The following is an 11,089-nucleotide window of genomic DNA, read 5'->3' as shown; positions in this document are numbered from 1 at the left end:
TTTGGTATATGCACTGGCGACGGTTCTGTGTCGTCGCCAATACGTATTAGCGACGGCATCAACATTGGTGACGGGTAAACCCCAGTACTATTTGTCGCCAATGTTGATGTCGTCGCCAATACGTATTGGCGACGGGATAACATTGGCGACGGACGTGTTCCGTCGCCAATGTAGAACATTGGCGACGGGGTATTGGTGACGGGTCGTTTCTCGTCGTCAATGTTTGTATTGGTGACAGATTCGATATCCTTCGCCAATGCCCCGTCGCCAATACCCTATTTTCTACTAGTGGTTCGTTCGTGTTATCTTTGCACTTCTCTGTCAGATGTAATCAGGAATTGATGGTTAATGTCTTTCTTTCAAAACAAAGTCAGCATTTCATTATGAAAGAAATGAAGTTCGTTTGCGTATCTTTCTTTCAGTTGTTTCCATGTCTTTCTTTCAAAACAAAATCGGCATTTTATTGTGAAAACAAATGAAGTTTGTTTTTGGCTGAGAAGTCGGAGCACTTGGCTGCTTGTGTGATTTGCTTAGTGTTAGACCAGAGTCTAGTTACAGCCAGCCAAAAGTACTTTTTAAAAAAGATTAACTCGCATCTGGTTGCCGTTCTTTTATCCTATGTAAAGCCATTATTGTGGCTTCTACTTTCCATTTTCCAGTGTAGGATTATCTTTTTTTCAGAGTAGGATTATGAGAACCGCTGACCATCTCATACTGAATTGGACAGTATTTTTTTTTCAAATGTACCGTGATTTTTGCAACAATTAATTGACGTTTATGCGTGTGAGATGATGCAAGTCATATTCCATTTGAATGGAAGAGATTCCAAAATAATAATAATGCTCGAAATTTAAGATGGTGTTTTTTCTTCAAACAGTGCTATATTCACAAAACATGTTTATAATCTCGTCCTTTTTTTGCTATGAAGCTCAGCACCATCGCCGACATCAGTCACCAAATTGACACACGGAAAAGATTAAAAAAATCACCAAAAGAAATAAACGCCCAGATAAGGAATGAAAAATTTTCCACCATATTTAAAGTAATCAATCACAGTTACCAGGCTGGTTAAATTCCTTGAGCACCTTGAGGAATTTGAGAAGATATCGCTCGATTTGCCAAGGATACCGCACAATTTTCTCCCAGCAGCTGGAAGCATTCTCAAAATCAAGTGGTGGCTTACCCTACTAATTACATTGGAGAGCACTTGAAAGAAATCTCTTCGAAGGGTGCCTCATGTAACTCATATGCTAAGTAACATCATATCAGAGTATATCTTTCATTGGTTTATGTAAGTTCTCAACAAAAAAAAAAAGTCAAACCTTGATATAGTTAAACCGAAAACAACATTTTACAAAATTTGTGATGTTCAATGTCATGTTTGCGTCTTCGACAACAGCCGAATCACAGAAATCCCACGAAACTGCTGAAGATTACGGTCAACCAGACAGCCCATGGACAATCCTACAAAGACAAACCCTACCATCATAGCTATACTATCTACCGGCACGCCAGAACTTAAATGGCTCCATGTGAGCATGAACGCTCATAGTCAAGCATCTTCTGGTGAATGCTCAGCATTTCCAGGTGGGATCAGTGCCCTGGATTGGATTAGGAACCAGGAAAAAAACAATCAGTTCACACTTACAAAAAAAACATCAAGAATAAAAAAAAACACCCAGAATACAGGAAGTTGATAACATGCTTTTCTTCTCTTACTGAACAAAAAAATAGAGTCAGGAAAAAAAAAGTGAAATATAATGCAGGAAAGAAGATTATGACTTTTAAGCTTTTCAGGTCCTAGAAACTTATTGTGTCCAAGTACGGGACCGAACTCTTCTTGCCTTTCGTCTCTTCTGTCCTCCTTGGTCCCATTACTTCTATAGGTAACTGATAATATGGAACTACAGCTAGAGCGATTTGTGACCTAACAATTGCACATTTGGTACAATTATAATATGCTGAACAATTTCCCATTGTATTATCAAGATTCTTGTAAATAATATGGTTTCAAACATCCAAGAAGAATGGACAAAAGTACTAAGTTATAGTAAGAAATGGGTTGGAATAAAGTAGAAGCAAGTTTTATCGGAAAACACGAAGCAAAAAATAAGACAGGATTCAGGTCAAAATCACTATATCCACCCACCTACTGCAAACTAATTGTTAGAAATATAATGCTCTTCTACTAATAGTGATGTGGAGGGAAAAGAGATTGAAAATGATAATTATCTAGAGAGATATAGACTAGATCCAAGCCTTAAACAGTTTAAAGAAACATATACGAGGAGGTTTAATTGCAGCTATATGGTAGTATATGAGGAGCCCGAATCAACTTTTAAGTATCAAGCAGAGGTAATATACAACATAATTTATATACTATATTTTTCTCTGCCGAAGTCCAATGCCCCATATCCCACTCTTGGAATTTGGAAATAATCCAAAGTGTTCCTCTAGTCCTATTCCCATCGGCTGACTACTTTCTTAAGATTGCAGTGGTACTGTGTCCAATAAAATTATAATCCAAACATGTCAAACTGACCTTTGTAGTTTCTCTTACAGTTTCACTCAATATCCTCATAATTGCTTTAATTTATCAAATCATTCTCAATTCTGAACACCATTCGCCAAAATATTTGTGTTCTTACAAGTTTAATCAATTTTCAAATTTCAAACAGTCTTATCAGCATGGATGAAAGTTGAAACCAGCCTCTACTCAAAACTACAAACTAAGGAACCTCCTACTGCCGAGAACACTCACAAAAAACAAACATTTACCCTGTAGCTTAAGATAGACGATCCAGGAACACCACCAATGCGCCAACAAACCCCTTATCCCAAATCTTCGAGATCAGCTACATGAATATTTTTCTCTATTCTGCTCTCTTAAGGACCACTTTCTTTTCTAATTAAGGATTAACTATGCTTTCTATCCACCTCAATCCATGTTCATTTAGGTCCATGCAGTCCACCTTATTCCACCAGATACAACCCTCTCACTCTTCCTAGCAGACACGCGTGCGCACTGGCTCTCTCGTACGGATAAACCATCTTCACATTACGAGATGACTAGATGGTAAATCATACACAATATAATCGCATGCAAATCCATCACCTTGCAACAAGTTGGATATTATTTTAATAACTTCTACTAGCATCATAACAAAGTACAATACAGTCAAATTAATTCTTAAGCCTTCAGTGTCAAATTTTACAATTTTACAGTAATAAAGCGACAAACTCTTTGAAGAGCTTAAAAAAATTCAAATTTGTGAAAGAATACAAAATGGTAAAGTGCTGAAGGAAAAAAAAAATCAGTCTTTCAATATATAAATTCTACTATTAAAAAAATAATTGCTGGAAAATGAATGTATAGGCCACAATGAGTATGCAACAAATATGTATAGCAGGAAACAAGGGAATTCCTGTTAATTTATGTCAAGGATAAGAAAAATAGTAACACCATACACACACACACATACAACAGAAACTTGGTTCAGATAAGCCTGAGCATGAGTATGGATCTCATTTGAGCTCAGTAGTCAAAATGATAGTCGGTACAAACTACATAATAACTGTTTCAGCATAGATTCTTGTGATAATGAGCCATAGTTCTTATTTACTATTTGTGAATAAGCATAATACAACGTTTTCTTCTAAAAAGTTTTACTGCCAGTAATACTGGGATCCAAAATAGTGACAGTCAGGTACCAATGGAGCCAAAGCCTCACTTACAATCCATTATTGATGACAACACAAGTTTGAAGAGGGGAAAAGAATGTTAACCAGATCTGCATAGCAACCATATTCTAACGCAAAGGAAGAATAATATATTCTTCACAGTTAAAGGAAACCAAAACCAACTTATTATGGGTGTTCTTGTTAAACTTATTTTTAACTTCTAGAACCTCAAAATAAAGGACATGGTTCTCCATGAGTTAGCAAGTTCTTGACAACCTATTAATAAAGAGGTCATCTTTGAGTTAGCAAGTTCTTTGACAGCCTATAATTAAAAAAGACCTTACGAGGATGTTTGCTAAAACTGAGTGTTGAGGTAAAATTGTAATCATTTAAATTGACATGAAGGGGAGAGTGTGAAAATGTAAGGTGGTGCCAACCTATGAAGCACGGACACGCCAAAATTGGCCCCGAGTCCGTGTCCGACGCGTGTCGGACGCGAACACGTGTTCGACACGCATCGGACACGCGGTCAACTCCACTGACACGGTCAACGCACTGACACGTCCCAGATTCGTGAGCGACTCGTTCCCGACTCGTTCGCGAACAAAAAAGAAAACCCAAACCAAAACCCAAAACCCAAACCATAATTTCATTACTTACCGTCCCGACGCCGTCAGTCTCTTCCTCGTCCTCGTCTCTCTCTCCCTCTAGATCGACTCTTCCTCGTCCTTGTTTCTCTCGAGCTCGAGATCGGCTCTTCCTCATCCTCGACGCCGCCAATCTCGCGACGCTAGGTCAGTCTCTCTCCCTCTCTGAATCCGTCTCTCTCCCGATTTCTTTCTCTCTCTCTCAATCCGTCACTCTCTCACCCGATCTCTTTCTCTCTGATTCTCTTTCTCTCTTTCTCTCTCTTCTTTCTCTCTCTCTGATTCTCTTTCTCTCTCTCTGAAACCGTCTCTCTCTCTCAATCTCTCCGTCTCTCTAAGTCTCCCTGTTTATATATATGCACTTATTTTTTTAATATGAATATATTGTTAATTAAATTAGAGTTCCTATTGTTACATTTTAATTTACTATTTTCTTTTAATTTACTGTTAATTAATTAAGGTTCCATTAATTTACTATTAATTAATTAATTAATTAGGGTTTTATTTTTTAATTTACTGTTAATTAGAGAATACTGTCAAATACTTATAACATATTTTTGTTGAAGAGTTCCTCAATTTTGTAAGACATAAATTGCTTCTTGCAATTGAGTATAAAATTAAAAGTCGTATTTTTTAGTGATCCGGATTCTCTTTCCGATAGAGGACATATGGATCCAAAGTCATGGTGACTTCTTTATGGTCCAAGTACTCCAAATTTGCAAGCATTGGCTATAAAGCTTCTAGGCCAACCTTGTTCCTCTTCTTGTTGTGAACGGAATTGGAATATGTATGGTCTATGTAGCACGGACACGGATCCGACACGGTTATCCGACACGCCGACACGAGGTAAATCCTAAAAAATACATAGGATACGTGTGTTCGACACGTGTGTCCGACACGGACACGACACGACACGGCTTCATGTTATGCGTGTCCGTACTTCATAACGTATGGTTTCATTCACTCCTTAAAGAGGAACAAGCTAACCCCGGCACGTGCAGAGGATCTTGTTCCCCGGCACGTGCAGAGGATCTTGTTTATGTTCACACCAACCTTCGCTTACTTTCGCGAAGTTCGGAAGAGTACATGGAAGGGGAATAAAAAATGTGAGATATTGGTGGAGATGCTTTCGACTCATTTCAAGGTACCGACATTTTAGATGTTGCTGCCCTTTCTCTTGACGAGCCAACGATGGAGGCCGTTGTGTTTGAGGAGGATGAAGGAGTTGAAGCCATAGAAGTATAGAACGATCTTTTTTATGTTTCAACTTGAAAACTTTATTTTAAGATATGCTTTTGGTTATAATTTTATATTTTTGTAATGTTAGTAACTTAATATTTTGTAGTCATGGAACTATTTGCAACTTGAACTTTATTCTCTTGTAATTTTTATATGTTTGCAATGTTAGACTTGTTAGTAGCTTAGTATTTTGTGTTTGAGAATTACATTTTAGTTTGTTGTTTGAATTTTATAAATTTATCTATATATAATAATATTATTAAAAAAATCTACCTGTGTCGCCGTGTCCTATTTTTTGGGTTTTGTCGTGTCCGTGTCTGTGTCACCGTGTCTGTGTCCGTGCTTCATAGGTTCCAACTAGGCGCCAATGCCACGAAAAAATTGCAATTGTCGTGAAAGTCACATTGGGTCGTAGTGAGGGAAACAGGCAGATGACAGTGCAAAAAGTATCAAGTGTGTGGGTCCCTAAGTGTCAACCATTCAAATTGAGGGCAATTGAGGACAATGCATAAAAGATCGATACTATTATGGTAGAGGATTTTTTAGGGATATAGAAGTGACCTTGCATTAAACAATAAAAAAGGAAAACCAATTGAGGTAGGAAGTTCTTTCAAGAAGTACTAAACAAATATAACAGGGTAAATCTAAAACAATAACAAATAATTGATTCAAAAATTAAGTTAACTTAATCAAGAGATTAGACTAACCAATCTAAAGGAGGATATAAGTTGGACCATTCATCCGGGCACCTAACAAATGGGTAAATGATCAACTACATAATGGTAGCAGACAAAATTCTGAGGGAGAGATAACAACGAAATTAAATGTATAATGATAAACTTCCATTTTAAACTTTAGCAACAATAAGATCAATGTAGAAAGTTGAATTCTATGGCCAAAGAACATGCAGGAACAAGCTTCTTAAGGTTGGGGTACCGACCAAAACTAGAATATCAATGTAAGAAGTTAAATATTAAACTACTAATTCAGCATAATGCCTCTTGGCTAGCTATAATTATGAATAGATCAAGTAAAGAATGAATTCTTGCAAGATCATAGAAATCTGATGCATGCACAAAATAAGTAGAAGGAAATAGAATAAATTGAATCCATGAGAATAAATAAGAGCGCACTAACTATTCTATATACCTTGTTCTTTTAGGCTCGTTGCCTTCAATCTCTGTGGTTTCTGTTCGTTTCATTCCACTAGCAAGAATGACACCCGAAGAGTTCTCAGGTCTAATATATGACCCAAATTGCTCCCCGTCCGAGGAACTGAATTTGCTGCTTGTAGTTGCTGCCAATGGAACAGTTTCAGCAGGGAGTTTGTGAGAACCGCCTCTTTCCGCTAGTCCAATAATCAGTTCACATGTATGTTCCTCTTCGTATTTCTTAGCTTCAGGACTAAATGTTTCTGCTGCATTAGCTTTGGCAATTTGCTCGTCCCCTGAGCACATAATCTCGGGTAACTTGCTATTAGAATTCATCAATGGTTCTTTTTCACTAACCACATAACTGGGATTGATCTGACAGTGGCTTATTGGGGGCACAATTCTTTCAGACCTCAAATCAGAAGAGTTGCTTTTGAAGAATGCAGCACACAACTTTTTCTTTGATCTTATAACTTCAAGCATAGGGCTCTGTGAGTCAGAATTAGCTGCAAGATTATTCAATAAATTATAAGCCTCCTCATAGATGAAAAATCATTTACTAACTAGTGACAATAAGGCTATATCCATAAAACACAAATCACAAACCTAAAATGGACTTAATAGCAGCACGTGCGGCCATTTGTTCTGCTTCTTTCTTGTTTCTTCCAGGATCTCCAGTATATGTTTGCCCATTGAAAATCGTTGATGAGATAAACATTGGATGAATACTTCCTGTTGCTTGAGAAGTTTGGTAAGTTGGTTTTTCCAAACTCATTTTCATAGCATACTCATGAAGCATAGATTTGGCAAATGTTGCATCCTACAAGATGGCCAACAACATTAAAAGTTATAATGTATTATCACAAACTTGAATACATCTTTGCATTAGAAAAAATATCAACGTGAAGTGCCACGATGGTTCATTCACGAAAAAAATGATGGTTTACCTTTGTGAGAGTATTGAAATGATACGCATCCAACTATGTATAGAAATACTGATTAATATTTGTATTTTAAAGTAACTTTTCTTATTATGCTCTAATACTGAGACAATATAATATCCTTAAACCAAAAAAAATTGCTAATAAGAGCCTTGTTGTTCAAAAGAATTATATTTTCAAGAGTATACGTATCAATTCTCTCCCAATATTTTATGACACTAGCTAACTCTAATCAACCTTCATCTTTTGAAATATATTTGAAAATTAAGAAAAAGTTTTCTTTTTATGCTACATAAATACTAAAGATTTAAAATTTTTAGATAGAACTTTTAAATTTAATGGCAAAGTGTGGATGGATATTTTTTTAAAATGAAAAGAAGGATTTTTATTTGTTTTTATAAAATTATTTTTGAGAAATTTGATATCTGAAATTTAATTAGTAAAAGACAGCTTTTATAATTAATTTTTTATATTAGTTTAGATTTATTATGTTGTAATATATTTTACTACTTCCAAATAATTTTTCAATCTTGATTTGGTTGAGATTTATATTTGAAATCTAATTAGTTAAGAATGTCTTTTCATTAATTTTGTAACATATAATTGTTAAATTTATATTTGTAATTTTTAATGTATAGTATATTTTTTAACAAAAACTATTTAATACTTAATTCATTTATTGTTGAGCCTAGTCCCATGGATCTGTAGGTTTGTTTTTGGATGAATTGGGTCCAATCTTTTTCTTGATTTTTGTAGATGCACTAGGCTCACTCTTTTGTTGGAGGGAGGGAGGGCTTGATACGATTGCATAGATGAAATAACTGAAATACTCAAATACCCTTCAACTTTTAGAAGGATGAAGGAGCACGTCCTCAATCCTTTAATTTTATCCTACACTTTGTTGGGTTTTTTTTTAAATAGTTGTATATATAATGTAAGTGTATGTGTAAACATAGCAAATAATGGGCATCTATATGTCACATGAGGTTATTCTCTCATATACACTAATATACACTGATGTGACTCAACCTCAACCAAGTGTGGCTATGAAGGATTTTTCCCTCCTCCTTTATTCACTTGATTGAGATTAAGCCTAAATTCACATCATTTTGATATAAGAGAGTCCCCTCATATGACAAGGATACCCAATATTATTTTGTGTGTGATACCCAGATTTAATTTGCATGTGTATGTGGGGGTGCGTGTAGGTGTGGGTGTAGGGAGACCTGTGTATTTTATGAAACAAAGACAGGCATACATATATGGGAAGACGAGCCAGACTTGGGTACTCCAGGAAGGGTTTGGATGCAGAAATTTCTCATTCATATTTAATGTTGGAAACTTCCAAGTTGAATATCTACTATGTTCCGATTGGATCTACATCATTTAAAGTATATAAATAAAAAATAAATGAACTTTTTCTGATTCATCAGGTATCCCTGAACATATTAGCAAATTACTTATATCAATGGTTTGATACATCCAAGTTGACCAACAGAATCCGATCTTCCCACTTTAAAACTCTGCGGCAAAACATTATTTTGATTTTGAGACATTAGATTATTCGAGTATGGACCCACAACTTTTAGCTGTCCACTTTTTTGTTCCTAAATGCATGGGCAAAAAAAAAAACATCTGATTTCTTCTTTCGAGAAACTATCAATTTGCTGACAACTTCCATCGATAGCGTATTCGATTGTGTTTACCTACTATTTGATCTGAACAGGAAGGATTTTGATGCAAAGTTGCAAACCCTTCCAACAAGGCCCAATTCTCTTACACGAGATGCCTTGAAATAATAAAAGCAATAGCAATATACATCTTTATAGATCGCATGCATTAACCCAATTATGCATGAAAAACACTACTTGCTTAGAAGCTTTAAGAGGTCAAAGGTGTTGATGGCCTGAACCACTGCCCAGAACTTGCACGCCTTTTTCAAGGCACTTTTCTTGAATTGTAATTTGTAAACGCCCAACATGCAGACAAGAAACACAAGGTAGAATCGTAATGTTCAAATAAATGAAAATTTCATGCAAGAGACATGTCAAATCTAGGCTCCATGTGACTACAACTCCATGCATCAACAACTCACGATAGAATGGTACTATTTTCCTTTATATGCTTTCATAGTCAGATTTACTTAATAGTGGTCAAGTAAAAAGAGAGTAAACCTAATGAGCCCTTGCATTGTTTATAGAATTCATAGCAGTAACCACTAAGTATGTCAGAAGATCACCAGTAGAAGATGCCGCATACCTCAAGAATTGAAGAGATATCAATCTTTCGAGATAAGCTTTCAAGAGCAAGTTTCGCCGCGTCCTGCTCAGCTGCTTTTCTTTGAAGAAATGTATTAGGAGATGTGAATGTTATCCCATCAACTGTAACAGAAGATCTGAACAGTGGTGTATGTTGATACCCTTCATTTTCAGTGCGATAAACTGGCAGAGGTAATCTTGACTTTTGGGCAAACTCCTGTAGTCGATTTTTATTCATGAATTGCTCTTTAAAACCTGAAAATGTTTGGAAAAAAGTTACAAACCATGCAAAAAGTGCTTACTCTTAGAATGCTGATATCAGATACAATGCAACCTACAATGACTGGAATATATATCCCGCAATTTTCTACGTATTTCTTAACCAAAATATATATACGTATGGCCAACAAATTTCACTAGACTATGGTTGAAAACTAGCAAAATTACAACAAAGATTATTAACTGGTAAAACCACGAGAATCAGCGTATAGATTTATGACCAAATGCGAAAATTTACGATGCATGAGCTATGAATTTCTCCTAAAACATGTCAAATTGTAGATGTACATCATCATCATCTATGGACGAAATCCGCCTAAATGAAATCAAAAGAGAAGACATCGCACTGAACTATAAACAAACTAAACTTAGTAAAATCTCGAATTGGAAACAAATATGGACACAAATCCGCCTAAATGAAAACCCTAACTTACACCGCGAAAAAGATCAAGATAGTGGGATAAACGAAAATTGATGGGAAGGAAACCCTAGAAATGGAGAAGATTACCTTGATCCTTCGCCGGAGCGTTCATCTCCATTGGTCGAGAGAGGCTAGGGTTTAAGGGAATAACTCTCTTGAGTTGAGAACGAATATCGGAGATTTTATCAGTGCGACAAAAGAACAAATTTTCAAATAAACCCATTCAAACTTTTAATCCCATTCAAACTTTATTTAAAAAATCGACCCACTTTCTCGTCATGTCAGCCTCGTGGCTAGAAAGTGGATCGATTTTTTTTAATCGCGATCCTAATTAGTCGGTGTTGTCAACCCCGACTAATTAGGAGCTCGTCCGCATCCTTTTGGTCGTTAGGGGGATAAACAAGTCGAGGCTCGAAACCCCGACTAATTTGGGGATTGCATTAAATGATCAGAGTTCTCAACGCCGACCATT

General features: G+C 36.1%; 1 protein-coding gene across 1 annotated transcript; it reads right to left on the bottom strand.

The window, feature by feature from the left end:
* Positions 1-1,219: 1,219 nt before the first annotated feature.
* LOC109827777 (double-stranded RNA-binding protein 1-like) lies at positions 1,220-10,802 on the bottom strand. The gene is made up of 5 exons (XM_020394793.1): positions 10,705-10,802; positions 9,919-10,172; positions 7,325-7,538; positions 6,717-7,224; positions 1,220-1,601 (listed from the first exon to the last, which is right to left on the bottom strand). The coding sequence occupies exons 1-5, from the start codon at positions 10,733-10,735 to the stop codon at positions 1,553-1,555; spliced, it is 1,056 nt and encodes a 351-aa protein (XP_020250382.1). The 5' UTR covers positions 10,736-10,802; the 3' UTR covers positions 1,220-1,552.
* Between the last annotated feature and the right edge of the window lie 287 nt (positions 10,803-11,089).

Source organism: Asparagus officinalis, unplaced genomic scaffold (assembly GCF_001876935.1).
Source record: "Asparagus officinalis unplaced genomic scaffold, Aspof.V1 AsparagusV1_Un432, whole genome shotgun sequence".
NCBI classification, from domain to species: Eukaryota; Viridiplantae; Streptophyta; class Magnoliopsida; order Asparagales; family Asparagaceae; genus Asparagus; species Asparagus officinalis.
Note: the sequence above shows the minus strand (reverse complement) of the source record. Positions and strands in the feature narration are given on the sequence as shown.

What these genes read in the sequence shown, in the direction of transcription:
- LOC109827777 (XM_020394793.1), bottom strand. Translation starts at nt 10,735, where the DNA reads ATGGAGATGAACGCTCCGGCGAAGGATCAAG. An exon ending in CGCTCCGGCGAAGGATCAAG is followed by an intron (nt 10,173 to 10,704) that starts GTAATCTTCTCC and finishes AAACATTTTCAG; the next exon opens with GTTTTAAAGAGCAATTCATG. An exon ending in TGCTATTAAGTCCATTTTAG is followed by an intron (nt 7,225 to 7,324) that starts GTTTGTGATTTG and finishes ATAATCTTGCAG; the next exon opens with CTAATTCTGACTCACAGAGC.